This window comes from Bombina bombina, chromosome 3 (genome assembly GCF_027579735.1).
Source record: "Bombina bombina isolate aBomBom1 chromosome 3, aBomBom1.pri, whole genome shotgun sequence".
Taxonomy (NCBI): domain Eukaryota; kingdom Metazoa; phylum Chordata; class Amphibia; order Anura; family Bombinatoridae; genus Bombina; species Bombina bombina.
The window spans coordinates 661,588,360-661,604,464 of record NC_069501.1 but is presented as its reverse complement, the minus strand read 5'-3'; the positions used below and the strand labels follow the sequence as shown (position 1 = coordinate 661,604,464).

The 16,105-nt window shown below is 40.2% G+C and overlaps 1 protein-coding gene across 2 annotated transcripts in view; it reads left to right on the top strand.

Moving 5' to 3' along the window:
* BEND2 (BEN domain containing 2) overlaps positions 1 to 16,105 on the top strand; it is a 268,497-nt gene that overhangs the window by 181,842 nt on the left and 70,550 nt on the right. For both annotated transcript variants that reach the window (XM_053707395.1, XM_053707394.1), the window contains exons 6-7: positions 11,576 to 11,677; positions 12,156 to 12,630. In XM_053707395.1, coding sequence (XP_053563370.1) covers positions 11,576 to 11,677; positions 12,156 to 12,630 — 577 coding nt within the window. The remainder of the gene's footprint in view (positions 1 to 11,575; positions 11,678 to 12,155; positions 12,631 to 16,105) is intronic.

The following is a 16,105-nucleotide window of genomic DNA, read 5'->3' as shown; positions in this document are numbered from 1 at the left end:
GGTAAATTAATTATATTAATCCATTCACAATGCCACACTCTCCCTGAGGTTTCTGTCAGATTATTTTTGGCATTTTTTCTATCTTGAAGTGATTCTCATATTATTGGTTTTGTAGTTCTCAAAATTGTGAATTTGTGTCTGCAGAAATAACATGCCCTTTCATCACAGCAAAAATGTTTATTTATAACCTACAGAGTTGAGAAATAGAATTTAAAGAGACATAATCATGAAAGAAGCTTTTGGTTTTCATAGAGTATACAATTTTCAGATTTCAGATTTACTTCTATTATCAAATTTGCTTCATTCTCTTGGTATCCTTTGTTGAAAGAGATCAATGCTCTACTGGAGCCTAGCTAAACACATTGGGTGAGACAGTGACAAGCAGCTAGCTCACAATAGTGCATTGCTTCTTAGTCTACCTATGTATGCTTTTCAACAGTGAATATCAAGAGAAGGAAGCAAATTAGCTAAGAAAAGTAAATTAGAAAATTTGTTACAATTTGCATGTTCTTTCTAAATCATGAAAGTTTAATTTTGACTTTACTGTCCCTATAATGCCATTGCTCTCCTGCTAATCTATGTACGCAGAATCAACCCATACTAAGTTTCAAGAAGCTCATTGAGTAGAAGATTGTTTGGAATGTAATAGATCTGCACAAGGACCTAAGGGAGAGGAAGGAGGGGCAAGCATTAAAAATGAAATATATTGTTATTGTTTTAGTTAAATAAAACTATTTAAATTGTTATTATTAAAGCAATCATTATTTTTCTCCTTCCAATAAAGTACAGCTGAAAAGTTGGTCATATATGAATGATTAACCAATAATTGGAGATTGTTCACCTCAAAATTATTTTATTTATTGCAATGACCTATATATAACCAAATCAGTAATGGTCTGATCTAACTGGAAAAATAATCTGAAAAGTTATTTTCTTTCTAATTGTAGTGAGAGTCCACGAAATCTTAATCTTACATATGGGAATTACATCACCTGGCCACCAGAGGAGGCAAAGACACCCGAACCAGAGCATTTAACTTTCGCTCCTACTTCCCTTCCCTCCCAGTAGTTCTTTTCCTCGTCTAGGAGTTAGGCAGAGATGCTCTGCAAAGAAGTTTATTTAAAAAAAAACTATGGAAACCCTCAATGGATAGTTCCTAAAAGAGAGGGTCAAGGGATTTGTTACTGCACATTGTTAATCTCTTCAGTAGAGTCTAGTGCTATCAATCCTGGGGTGTCACAGGGAAGTTCCATAGCCTCCCCCTGTTTTCCAGTACTACCCTTTTCTCCTACAATGGTCCTTTCAGGTACAGGGGACTAATATTTATTTATTTTTCTTCTACTAGATACGACGAGTCCACGGATTCATCCTTACTTGTGGGATATTATCCTCCTGCTAACAGGAAGTGGCAAAGAGCACCACAGCAGAGCTGTATATATAGCTCCTCCCTTCTCTCCACCCTCAGTCATTCTCTTTGCCTACTAAGTAATATTACTAAGTAATAGGAAGAGGTAAAGTGAAAGAGGTGTTAAAATGATAGTTTTATTTTCTTCAAGCAAGACTTTTTTATTTTAAATGGTACCAGTGAGTGCTATTTTTTCTCAGGCAGCAGATGGATGAAGATTTCTGCCTGGAGACTGATGATCTTAGCAATTGTCACTAAGATCCAGAGAAGTTCCCACAGAATGGCTGAGGAGTACTTGAGAAGCTTCAGTGTGGGGAACGTTTTTTCATGCTACAAGCATTGAGGTATGTTCAGTCATTTTTTTCTGGAGAGACTGTGTTATTTCAGAACTGGCTGACAGTGTTCCCATAAGGGAAGGGGTAAGCAGTAATCCTACATGTGACAGAACCTGTATGTTATGGGCTGAAAATTGGTTGACACTGATAACATAATGTTTTTTAAGACAAAACGGTTTTATGTTTAGAGGGCAACATAACGTGTTTGTGAGCAAACGTTTTTATGTTTGATGGCACTGGAGGGTTTTACATGGCTTACAGTAATAGATTGGGTATATGAAAACCCACATGGCTAGGTTCTAGACTGCTTTACAGCGGTTTTTACTAGGCAGAGCGATATCGATATAGATGGGCGGGGCCTAAATTCGTGCCTCAGATGCGCAGTTGAATTTCCTATGCAAGCAGCAAGCCCCAGCTCCGGTGGGCCTAAACTGAAAGATTTAGCCTAAACGAAGTGATAGAGTGAATTAACAGACCTCTGAGGGCAGGTAGGCGCCACAGCAGAGCTGTGACGAGGTGCACGGGGTTGCTTTTTTAATATCATAACGTTTTTGAGTAACGTTTTTTTCCATTAAGGGTTAAGCATACCTTACTTGTGGTGCAATCTTAGCTGGCAAGATAACACACATATATACTAAAATTGTGATAATTATAACATTTTAGAGCATTTTTGGAAAAATTGTACGCTTTTTTACTCTTAAAGGCGCAGTACCGTTTTTCAGATTATTGTTTTTTTCACAAAGTAAAGTCTTTTCAAGACTGTTTGTGGTCATTACTAGTCTGTTTCAACATGTCTGACATTGAGGAAAGTCAATGTTCTATGTGTTTAGAAGCCATTGTGGAACCCCCACTTAAAATGTGTCCCTCATGTACTGAAAGGGCCTAACATTGCAAAGAACATATTTTAGGTGATAAAAGTATGTCTCAGGATGATTCTCAGTCTGAAGAGAATCAGGTTATGCCATCCAATTCTCCCCAAGTGTCACAACTTTTATCGCCTGCTCAAGCGACGCCTAGTACTTCTAGTGCGTCTAATTCTTTTACCCTGCAAGATATGGCTGCAGTTATGTCTACTACCCTTACAGAGGTATTATCTAAACTGTCAGGTTTACAGGGTAAGCGCAGCAGGTCAGGTATTAGAGTAAATGCTGAGCCCTCTGATGCTTTATTGGCCATCTCCGATGTACCCTCACAGTGTTCTGATTTAGGGGTGGGGGAATTGCTGTCTGAGGGAGAGCTTTCAGACTCAGGAAAGATGTTCCCTCAAACAGACTCAGATGTGACGGCCTTTAAGTTTAAGCTTGAACACCTCTGCTTGTTACTCCGGGAGGTTTTAGCGACTCTGGATGATTGTGACCCTATTGTCATCCCACCAGAGAAATTGTGTAAAATGGATAAATATCTAGAGGTCCCTACTTACACTAATGTTTTTCCAGTCCCTAGAAGGATTTCGGACATTGTTACTAAGGAATGGGATAGACCAGGCATTCCGTTCTCTCCCCCTCCTACTTTTAAGAAAACGTTTCCCATATCTGACACCATTCGGGATTCCTGGCAGACGGTCCCTAAGGTGGAGGGAGCTATTTCTACCCTGGCTAAGCATACAACTATACCTATTGAGGACAGTTGTGCTTTCAAAGATCTTATGGATAAAAAATTAGAGGGTCTTTTAAAGAAATTGTTTATTCATCAGGGTTTTCTTCTACAACCTATAGCGTGCATTGTTCCAGTAACTACTGCAGCAGCTTTTTGGTTTGAGGCTCTAGAGGAGTCTCTTAAGTTTGAGACCCCATTAGATGATATTTTGGATAGAATTAAGGCTCTCAAGCTAGCTAATTCTTTTATTACTGATGCCGCTTTTCAAATGGCTAAATTAGCGGCAAAGAATGCAGGCTTTGCCATTTTAGCACGTAGAGCGTTTTGGCTTAAGTCTTGGGCTGCTGATGTGTCATCAAAATCTAAACTTTTAGCTATTCCTTTTAAAGGTAAGACCCTATTCGGGCCTGAACTAAAGGAGATAATTTCCGACATTACTGGAGGTAAAGGTCATGCCCTTCCTCAGGACAAGACAGTTAAAATGAGGGTCAAACAAAATAATTTTCGTTCCTTTCGAAACTTTAAAAGTGGACCCTCTACTTCCTCCTCCGCCACAAAGCAGGAGGGGAATTTTGCACAATCCAAATCAATCTGGAGACCTAACCAGACCTGGAATTAAGGTAAACAGTCCAAGAAGCCCGCTGCTGCTACCAAGACAGCATGAAGGGGCAGCCCCCGAACCGGGACCGGATCTAGTAGGGGGCAGACTTTCTCTCTTCGCTCAGGCTTGGGCAAGGGACGTTCAGGATCCCTGGGCATTAGAAATCGTGACCCAGGGGTATCAACTAGAATTCAAGGATTTTCTCCCAAGAAGGAGATTTCATCTTTCACGTTTGTCTGTAGACCAGACAAAAAGAGAGGCGTTCTTACGCTGTGTAGAAGACCTATATACCATGGGTGCAATCTGCCCAGTTCCAAAACTAGAACAGGGGCAGGGGTTTTACTCAAATCTGTTCGTAGTTCCCAAAAAAGAGGGAACCTTCAGACCGATTTTAGATCTCAAATGCCTAAACAAATTTCTCAGAGTCCCATCGTTAAAGGTGGAGACCATTCAAACTATTTTACCAATGATCCAGGAGGGTCAATATATGACTACTGTGGACTTAAAGGATGCGTATCTTCACATACCTATCCATAGAGATCATCACCAGTTTCTCAGGTTCGCCTTCCTGGACAAACACTACCAGTTTGTGGCCCTCCCTTTCGGGTTGGCCACAGCTCCCAGAATCTTCACAAAGGTGCTAGGGTCCCTTCTGGCGGTTCTAAGGCCACAGGGCATAGCAGTGGCGCCCTATCTGGATGATATTTTGATTCAGGCGTCAACTACCAGTTTGTGGTCCTCCCTTTCGGGTTGGCCACAGCTCCCAGAATCTTCACAAAGGTGCTAGGGTCCCTTCTGGCGGTTCTAACGCCACTGGGCATAGCAGTGGCGCCCTATCTGGATGATATTTTGATTCAGACGTCAACTTACCAGCTAGCCAAATCTCACACGGACATCGTGTTGGCTTTTCTAAGAACTCACGGGTGTAAGGTGAATGTACAAAAGAGTTCACTAGTTCCACTGACAAGAGTTCCATTCCTAGGAACTCTGATGTCGGTAGACATGAAAATATTTCTGACAGAGGTCAGAAAGTCAAAGATCTTAACTACTTGCCGGGCACTTCGGTCCACTACTCGGCGATCAGTGGTGCAGTGTATGGAGGTCATTGGATTAATGGTAGTGGCAATGGACATTGTTCCGTTTGCTCGCTTACATCTCAGACCACTGCAGCTGTGCATGTTCAGACAGTGTAACTATCAATGTCCTGGTGGGAGAACTGTCGTCCTCTGATTCATCTAAGGATGCTGATAAAGATGATGAGGTGGTCTCCTTTATGTCTAAAATGGAACATCTTAGGCACTTGCTTAAAAAAGTCCTAAGAATGTTGGGAGTCATGGAGTCTAAACTGGCTGTGGAGAAACCGGTACAAAATAGACATCATATTTAAGCCTAAACCTCAGACTCCTGATGTTTTTCCGGTCCCTTCCATGACAGCTGATATAATTTGAAAAGAATGGGAAAAACGGGGGTTCCTTTTTCTCCTTCACCTTCCTTTAAGAAGTTATTCCCTGTTCCTAGTTCTCATCTAGAGTTCTGGAACATTGTTCCTAAAGTTGATGGAGCTATCTCTACTCTAGCTAAGAGAACCACCATTCCACTAGAAGATAGTACTTCCTTCAAGGATCCAATGGATAGAAAACTAGATGGATATATTAGGAAGACCTTCATGCAAGGGGGTCTCCTGTTTCAATCGGCTATAAGCATTGCTGCTGTCACAAGCACCGCAGCCTTTTGGTGCTTTTCTTTATCTGAGTTGATTACGTTTGAGTCTTCCTTTTGAGGAGATTCAAGATCACATTTAGGCGCTCAAGACACCTAATTCCTTAATTTGTGATGCAGTTATCCAATCCTTAATTTGTGATGCAGTTATCCAAATTGTTTGAATCAATGCTAAAAATACCAGTCTGGCGGTTCTAGCCAGAAGGGCGCTTTAGATGAAATCCTGGTCTGCAGACATGGTTTCAAAGTAAAGATGACTAGATTTAACTTTTAAAGGAAAGGCCTTTTTTGGCCCTGGATGGGATTCCATTATTTTGACTGTCACTGGAGGGAAAGTAGCTTTCCTTCCTGAGGAGAAAAAGTCTAAACCTAAAAGCAGACCAGTGGGAAGGTTTTATTCCTTTTCGTCAAAATTAAGCACAGAGAAACCCTTTCTCATCCAAGACTGAACCTTCTAGGGGCACTTGGAAACCAAACCCAGTCTGGAACAAGACCAAGCAGACTAAGAAGTTGGTTTCCGACTCCAAATCCGCATTAAGGGGCCGCCCCCGAACCAGAGCCATGTTTTGTAGGGGGCAGAGTAAACCTGTTTCTGGAGGCTTAGACCTAGTATATCCAGGACCCTTGGGTACTCTAGATTGTTTCCCATGGCTACAGGATATTTTTCAGGTCTCGGCCTCCAAGAGGCAGTTTTCTTTTGTCCTGGGTGTCAATAAAGCCAGTGTATTTTGGACCTTCAGGTCATGAAAGTGATTGTCCCAGTTCCTTTCGGAGAGATGAGAAAAGGGTTTTATTCAAATATTTTCATTGTCTCAAAGAAGGAAGGTACCTTTTCGTCCCATTCTGGATTTGAAATGTCTAAACAGATTTTTGAGGTTTCTCTCCTTCAAGATGGAAATAATCAGATCTATCTTCCCTCTTGTCCTCCAGGGACAATTCATGACCACCATGGATTTAAAAGACACGTTTCTTCATATCCTAATTTAGCAGTATCTCAGATTTGCTTTTCTGGACAAACATTTCCAATTTACAACTCTTCCCTTCGGTCTGGCTACGGCCCAAAGGGTCCTTACAAAGGTACTGGGGGCTCTCCTAGCAGTGGTCGATATCTTGGTTCAAGCTCCGTCTTCACATTTAGTGGCCTCTCGCACAGAGAGGTTACTTTGGTATCTTCGGAGTGATGTTTGGAAGGTAAATCTAGAAAAGAGTTCCCTCATGCCTAGGACGAGAGTGAGTTTTCTAGGAGTGATTATAAATTCTATGGCATGAGAATCTTCTTAACAGACCAACACAGAATCAAGTCTACTTCCTATCCTTACTTATGGTGGCAGCGTCAGATGCAATGCCATGTCATCACTTTTATTTGTGACCTATACAGTTGTGCATGCTAAGACAATGGAATGGAGATCATTCAGACTTCTTAAAGGTGATAAATCTAGATCCTGTCACCAGGGACTCTCTATCTTGGTGGCTGTCGCCCCAGCCCTTGGTTTGGGTGATGTGTTTTCTTCACCCACCCTGGGAAATAAAGAATATGGATTAAAGTCTGTCCAGTTGGGGAGCTGTATGGGGCTCTTGGAGAGCTCAGGGAGTTTGATCCAATCAGGAAACGTCCCTGTCCATCAACATTTTGGAACTAAGAGCCGTTGTGAATGCTTTTCTAGCATGGCCTTAACTGAGTTCCGTTTTTTCTATTCGATTTATGTCAGACAACGTCACTGGGATGGTGTATGTCAACCATCAAGTAAGGAAACTCGCAGTTCCTTAGCGATTAAAGAGGTGTCTCACATTCTGACTTGGGCGGAGGGTCACCAATGTCTAATTTCTGCAATTCACATTCCGGGAGTGCAGAACGGGGAAGCAGACTACCTGAGTCGACAGACTCTTTGCTCTGGGGAATGGTCTATCAATCAGGAGGTGTTGTTCGTCAATGGTGGTCCTTGGAGATAGAATTCATAGCATCCTGTCTCAACTTCAAGCTTCCGAGGTATGGATCTCAGTCAAGGGATCCTCAATTGGAGGTAATAGATGCATTAGCAGTTCCCTGGGTCTTTCGTCTGATTTATCTCCTTCCGCCAATAGTACTCCTTCCACTAGTCATAGCATGAATTAAATAGGAGAGGGTGTCTGCGATATCGATAGCCCCTGCGTGGCCACAAAAAGACTTGGTATGCAGATCTCATTCGTCATCTGCTCCTTCATGGCGTCTTTGTCAGAAGGAGGAGCTTCTGACTTAGGGTCCGTTCTTTTAACAAAACATAGATTCTCTGAGGCTGACTGCATGGAGATTGAAAGACTGATTCTGGCTCAAAGAGGCTTCTTTGAGTCTGTCATTAACACCTGTTACTAAACGTATCTATCATAAGGTGTGAAAGTCGCGTGGCAAATCAGTTGCAAAAACAGCACGCGTTATGACTTTTTCGCATTTGGAGTTGCGCAGCTATTACAAGTTGCAAAATAACTTATTTTGCGCGTGCGCATTCACATATTCCCAATAGAAGTCAATGGAGAAGACAAATAGAAAAAAACACAAAAACCCTAATATGTTGCGGAAAGCCAATGAGGAATTCTTGAAAAGTTTACATGAAAATGCGAATATTTCATATTGAGAAAATTTTTTCGCAATGGAATATATTTATTTATAAATAAATATTTCTCTATATATTTGATGATATTTGGACTGATATATCTATTTATTGCGAGATGTGTATATTAATATATATGTCTAGATATCTCGAGATCTATATGCGAATATCATATTGAAAATACATCTGAGATATTGTTTAATGTGCATAAGATTGTAATGTAAAATATTTTCATTATCTCCATAATTAAACATATCTCTATACATACCATATAAATCAATTTTCCTCTATGTATGTGTATGTATGTCAATGTAAAATTCCTGTGTCTGCTTTATTTTCTAACACCCGAGATATCGTATCTTTGAGGCCTTATAACTTTTGTGTGCAATTTTTTTAAAATATTTTTTATAAGACAGTGTTAATATGAGTGTAACTGTACTTTTGTAATGTATTTTTAAAGGGTTTTGTGAAACTCTTATGTTGTGCAAAATGGTTAATTACAGCTCTTTTAGCGCGGAAAGGATTGTTGCATAAAAAAGCGAATGAGCACACACAATCGTGATTTTCAAGACTTGTAATTGTGCAATGGAAATTGATTGCGAAAAGACCACATTGCACGCAGAAAACTCATACTTGTAATCTTGCACTTGGTGTGCTTTTCGCGGTTTCTCATGGCACAAGGTGAGAATTCCACGTATTCTTCAGTTTCTCCAGGAGGGACTTGAAAAGGGTCTCTCATCTAGTTCTATTAAGGATCAGAATCGGTTTTGTTACATCGAAAGTTGGTACAGTTGCCTAATGTTCAATTCTTTGTTCAGGCTCTGGTTCGAATCAGGCTACTTTTCAAACCAATTGCTCCCCCTTGGAGTCTTAACCTTGTTCTTAGAGTTTTACAACATGTTCTGTTTGAACATATGCATTCTCTTGACATTAAGTTGCGTTCTTGGAAGGTGTTATTTTTATTGGCGATTTATTCTGCTCGAAGAGTTTTTGAGTTATCGGCACTCCGGTGTGATCCTCCTTATTTAGTTTTTCACCAGGATAAGGCAGTGTTTAGAACTAGATAGGGTTTTCTGCCCAAGGTGTTGTCGACGGACAATATAAATCAAGAAATTTTTGTGCCTTCTTTATGTCCTAATCCTTATTCTTCTAAAGAGAGATTGTTACACAATCTAAATGTGGGTAGGGATTTAAAGTTTTACCTTCATGCCACTAAGGATTTTCACTGGTAAGAACAAGGGTCAAAAGGCTTTTGCAGTTTCTTTATAGTCTTGGCTGAAAAATGTTATTATTTGTAGAGCTTATTTAGATGCATGTCACCAGCCTCCGCCCTGTATTACTGCTCATTCCACTTGTTCTGTGGCTATGTCCTGGGCCTTCAAGAATGAGGCTTCGGGTTGAACAGATCTGCAAAGCTGCTACCTGGTCTTCTCTCCACATGTGTACTAAATTTTTATCAATTAGATTTTTTTTGCCTAAGATGAGGCATCCTTTGGTAGAAAAGTTCTTCAGGTGGTGGTGCCTAACAACTAGGTAACTGCCTTGTCTGTTTATCCCGACCTTCTCGATTTGTGGACTCCACAGCTTGGGTATAGATTCCTATATGTAAGATTAGGATTTTGTGTAATCTCACTACCATTAGGACGAACCTGCCCTGTTTTCTTTGTTCGTGACAGTTCCAGTTTGCACCTTATACCCCGTTTTTTATATCACTTGCTTTTCCCTATCCTCGAATATGAACTTCTGTGAGGGAAGGGGAAGTAGTAGGGATAGTTAAATGCTCTGGTTGGGGTGTCTTTGCCTCCTCCTGATGGCTAGGTGTAAGATTAGGATTTTGTGGACTCTCACTACCAAGAAAGAAAATAATTTATCAGGTAAGAATATATTTTGTTACTCTAAAAATAAATACCAAGATTTAAATAGATTTCAATTGGTCTTATTGACTATTGATTTAAATTGTAATTTAAATCAATTTGATTTAAATCAAATCCACCCTAACAACATCCTAAATAACTCCTGTATATTCACTATTAGAAATTCGATAAAGACTGTATTATTCATTTATTTCTGTAGGCAAGTTTTCCATGATTGTTTGCAACACCTATGCCTTAACTAAGAGGTCCTATAATGCCTTTGGGCTCCTGGCAGTAGCTGTTGAAGCCATTCTGTTTGCCTGCTTTCATTTCCATCTATAACAAATTTTCTTTCTCCATTGTTGGGATTATGTCTGAGGGGAATCTATTATCAAATTTGCTCAGTAAGCTCTAGAACAGCAATGCTCTACTGGGACCTAGCTGTACGCATCTGTTAAACCTATGACAAGAGGCATATATGTACAGCCACCAATCATCAGCTAGCTACCAATTGCTGCTCTTGAATCTACCTAAGTATTCTAATATGCTAGTTGCATGACCCAGCTGTGCAACAACCGCTGCTGATTGGATGACCGGGATTAGCTATTCCAAAATCTTTGCCAAGCAGTACTTTTCAGGGGTTAAGCACAAAGGGGCTGATTTATCACAAATTGGGCCGTATACCCCTGTTTCCACACGAGCCTTTAGGCTCGCTGGAAACAGGAGTTAAGAAGCAGCGGTTTTAAGACCACTGCTCCTTAACACATCCGCCGCCTCTGAGGCTGCGGATATCAATCTTCCCGATCACTCATATGATCTGGTTGATTAACAGCCCCTGTTAGCGGCTGATTGTCCGCGAATCTGCAGGGGGTGGCATTGCACAATCAGTTCTCCAGAACTGCTTGTGCAATGATGCTACAGCGGATCATGTCCGCCAGACACTTGATAAATCGGCCCCATTGAGTTGGGGCATCTCTAGTGTTTAAAATTACATGCTCTAACAAATTAAATCATGCAATTTTTTCATTACTATGGCCCTTTAATTGATTCGCAGCTGAAAGCAGTCAACATTTTTGATGCTTAACAATCAAATACATTTACACAGTGGCATTTAAAGGCGTACTCAATGAAAGATGGATTGCATGTAAATATTCTCTTATGTGGGAACTGTGCACTTTTGTGTAGGGAGTGTTAGTTGGTGGGTAAAGGGTTCTGATATTTAAATATATTTTGTGAATTTAATACAAAAGCCTTAGGATACTATGGGGCCGATTTATTAAGCAGTCAACCTGCTTATTCCACGCAAGCCTTCAGGCTCGCCGGAATCAGGAATTAAGAAGCAGCAGTCATAAGATCATGTCCGCCCGCACAATGATAAATCGGCCCCTATACCTCTCATTTAAAGCCATAGACAGCTATTTTTAAAATGTACAGCAATTTTTGTTTGATATTTTATTAGAGTTGCCTATTTATTGCCACAGGCAATGTATGACACCATTCAAAAATTGGATAAGAAATTTGATGTACTTCAAAGAAAAGTTTCTGAGATGCACCATGCCCGGATGAGACCACACATAAAACCTGTGAGTAAAAAAGGAACTGACACTTAAATACTTAAAAAAGCTTATGATTTTCTCTTAAAAATTCTCCTTTAAAATAACTAATTGGCTTTTGTTTGGTAATAGACCATACCATATGGTTGGCTGTAAGGATTATTTGACTTCTACTGTTTACTAAGAAGTAAGGAAAAAAACAGATATAGTTGCTAATATAATATATCTTGAGAGATGTTTGAGAGAATATATATCTTGAGAAAAGTTTCTGCTCACATGCACTTCTCTGAACTTTGACAATGTTCTTTTGAGTCTCTTGCTATATTATGTTTCCTGTTTTGTTCCTTCATTCAATCTCTGTATAGTATTTTCTTAATATGGAAAAACATAAACCTTTCATAAACTACTTGCTGTCTTAAAGTATTACAAACTGATGCTATCTTATAAATTATACATGAAAACAGTGGCCTTTTAATTTCTAATGCTTGTATACTTTGTGTTTATCTAGCGGCCACTTGGCATTCCATACAGAAACTCACTTCCATTAAATCAAGGAAAAATAAAGCTACAAAAGCTAAATGAAAGAACTCCCAGCTTGCACATGCCACCACCTCCACAGGGACCTCACAACCCTCTATTAGGTATAAGACGAATAAGCAACCTACAGATCCAACCATCATCCACAATTAAAGCTGTTCCTTCAGTGCCTCCTAAACCAGATCTTCAGAGGAGAAGTCCCCCCTTGCCCACAATTATATCGACACATTCCTTGCAGCCCTCTTTTACTTTGTCAAGTTCAAAAAATGTAGACCAGAATCTCTCACAAACTGTTGTGGAAGCCATGCCTGAAAGTACATGCAGTGTTTCATCACCAAGTACAAGTACATCTTTAGCACCCGCCATAAGACCAACATCCTCAGAAGCTAGCATTGTAATAAGCGAAGAGCAACCCTCATCTTCAGTTCCAACTAATCCTGGATATGGTGAGTTACATTTTATTTGGGTGACACAAAAATATATTTGTATTACAACATTGTTGTTTCTAAAGACCATGTTTGCAACAGTATATTATTTGCTTAAGGTTTTTGAATCTAAATATGAAAATACTTTATGACTCCAGTTATCAGGTGTAACAAAACAAAAATGTTAGTACATTACTGGGTGGCTGGCTGTCCTCTACAAAAATACTGGACAACATATGGCTCAAAATCTCAAAATTTGAAAACTGAACTGTGGCGAGTGATAGATAGTGAGTGAATGTTGAATCAACAGTCACTCATTATGGTGAATAATATAACGACCTGCACCGCTGCAATGTGGGCTAAACAAGAGGTTTTGTAACCACTGTGCCCTGCTTCACTGCCTGCCCTAATTACATTGCATAAAAGGGCCCAAGCAAGGCAGCTGCAACCTGGCTCAGTCTGCCTCTGACTGTAGCAGGCATGACATAGAGCAGGAAGGGGCTCAGGAACTGAGGCTTTGAAGAGACAACCATCTCAGCTGTTTCTCTACAGAGTGATAATAAAACAAGGTTATCCCTACTTCTGTGTGTGTCTAATTGCACTTCCATGTATGTATGAGTGTGTATGTCTATCCCTGTGTGTGTCTGCCCCTACATTTATGTTTGTGCACTTCGATCCCTGTGGATGGGTGTCTGTCCCTGTCTATATGTCTGTCTGCCCGTACATGTATGAACAGTATGTATTTATGTATGTGTGTCTGCCCCAACATATATTTCTGCCTCTGCATACATGTATGTGTGTGTGTGTATGCTAGTGTATTTCTGTTTGTAAATCCCTGTGTATGTGTCTGTCTGTTTGTCCCTACATGTATGTATATATGTGTCTATCTGTGTATGCCTGACTGTCTATCTCTGTGAGACTGTCCGTGTCTTTTTGCCCCTACATGTATGTGTGTGTGTATATTTGTATGTCTGTCTGCACCTACATGTACGTATGTGTTTGTATGTGTCTATCCCAGTCTATACCTGTCTGTATGCCAGTGTATGTATTTGTGGGTGTCTAGTCTTTCATATGTGCGTAAGGTTATCCCTGTTTGTATCTGTATGTCTCTTTCCATCATTTCATGATATATGTTTGTATGTTCTGTCCCTGTGTATATGTGGGCACAAGTATACCTGCTTGTGTGTGTATCCCACCTCGGTGTGTGCTTGTATGTGCATCCTTGTCCATGTGTGTGCGCATTGCTGCCTTCTTCTGTTTGTATTTATGTTTAAATCTTTTTATTAGCATTTTAATAAACAAATATGCACAAGTATCTAGTGACAATGAGATATTTTTTCTCTCTCACATATTATTAATACTTCCTATTATACATATAACACTATAATGACAAGGAATTGTCTCTGTCAGACACAAGGTTGTGCTCGTGTCATCTTCATATGTTCTCTTGGTACACATCTAGAGTCTTTTTCCGTGTCCTTATGAGAGAGTTATTTTAACCTCTATCTTGTGATCTGTATCAGGTTGTCTCACTTCCCATTTAATCATACAAATATATGTTATCCTTGGTCTATCTATCTTTTATCTGTTGATTTGGAACATTGTAGACAGTGATTGTGGTCATCCTAAAGTATTCTTAGTGAAATACATAAGACAAAGTCACAAAAAAATAAAAAATAAGAAAAAAATAAAATAAAATGATATATAAAAAAGAACAAAAGGTTTGAGATACCGAGTTCCTCTGTGTCCCTCTCTCTATCTAATGGAGCCTCTTATTCCAGCTTCTGTATGTATTTATGAGTCATTACTTGTGTATGTCTGTACCGTGTGTCCAGCCTCTGCCAATATACTGCAATTTTCTCATTTCTAAATAAGGCCATCTAATGAATAAAAGGTTCATTTTTAGGTAAGAGGATACGTTTAAATTGTTTATAGTGTATCTGTATATACAAATAGTGTTTTATTCTTACAGTATAATAGAAGTATATAAGGGCATATTACAATTTTACATATGGCTCTGCAAAAATTTGAACTTGAAAATAGTGGGCTAGTGGGCATATTTTTCAACCTGCGTGTGTGGGTATATAATATAAATAATACTCATTTGAGTCATAGTGGAGATAAAACCAATAGATTAAAATCCTCTAACATAAATGTAAGAGATATAGGCCTCTAGTTAACAATGTCTGTCGGACCTAATCCGACAGTGCGGATCAGGTCCGACAGACATCGCTGAATACGGCGAGCAATACGCTCGCCGTATTCAGCATTGCACCAGCAGCTCACAAGAGCTGCTGGTGCAACGCCGCCCCCTGCAGACTCGCGGCCAATCGGCTGCCAGCAGGGGGGTGTCAATCAACCCGATCGTACTCGATCGGGTTGATTTCCGGCAATGTCTGTCCGCCTGCTCAGAGTAGGCGGACAGGTTATGGAGCAGCGGTCTTTGTGACCGCTGCTTCATAACTGCTGTTTCTGGCGAGTCTGCAGGCTCGCCAGAAACACGGGGCATCAAGCTTCATTCGGAGCTTTATACATATGCCCCATAGAATTATTAAATAATTGCTTACCTTCAAAGAACCCTTCTATAAATTTCTCCAACATTGGTGTGTCCGGTCCACGGCGTCATCCATTACTTGTGGGATATTCTCCTCCCCTACAGGGAAAAGCAAGGAGAGCACACAGCAAGAGCTGCCCATATAGCTCCCCCTCTGGCTCCGCCCCCCAGTCATTCTCCTTGCCGCTCTGAACAAGTAGCATCTCCACGGGGATGGTGAGGAGTTTGTGGTGTTAGTTGTAGTTTTTTATTTCTTCTATCAAGAGTTTGTTATTTTGAAATAGTACTGGTATGTACTATTTACTCTGAAACAGAAAGAGATGAAGAGTTCTGTTTTAAAGAGGAGTATGATTTTAGCAGCAGTAACTAAAATCAATTGCTGTTCCCACGCAGGACTGTTGAGCTGAGAGAACTTCAGTTGGGGGGAACAGTTTGCAGACTTTTCTGCTCAAGGTATGACTAGCCATTTTTCTAACAAGACTGTGTAATGCTGGAAGGCTGTCATTTTCCCTCATGGGGATCGGTAAGCCATTTTCTTAGACTCAGATAGAATAAAGGGCTTATTATGGGCTATTAACTGGTGGACACTCTTAAGGGCTAAATCGATTGTTTATTTAAGTTGTTATTTAAAGTTTGAAGTGGATTTCACACTTTTATTATTTGGGGAACGTTTTTTATCGCCAGGCACTAGTTAAGACTTTCACTGTATTAGGCAGAGCCTCATTTTCGCGCCATTATTGCGCAGTTTCTTTTAAGTACAGTGCATGCAGATGCATGTGAGAGGGTCTGGTGTCCACTGAAAACGTTCCTAGAAGGCTTGAAATACCCCCCTGGGATAGTTAAAGTCACAACAAAGGCTGTGGCTGGGACTGTAGTGGGGTTAAAATTGCAAACGGCTCCGGTTTCCACATTTTAAGGGTTAACTTGAAAATTGGGGTGCAA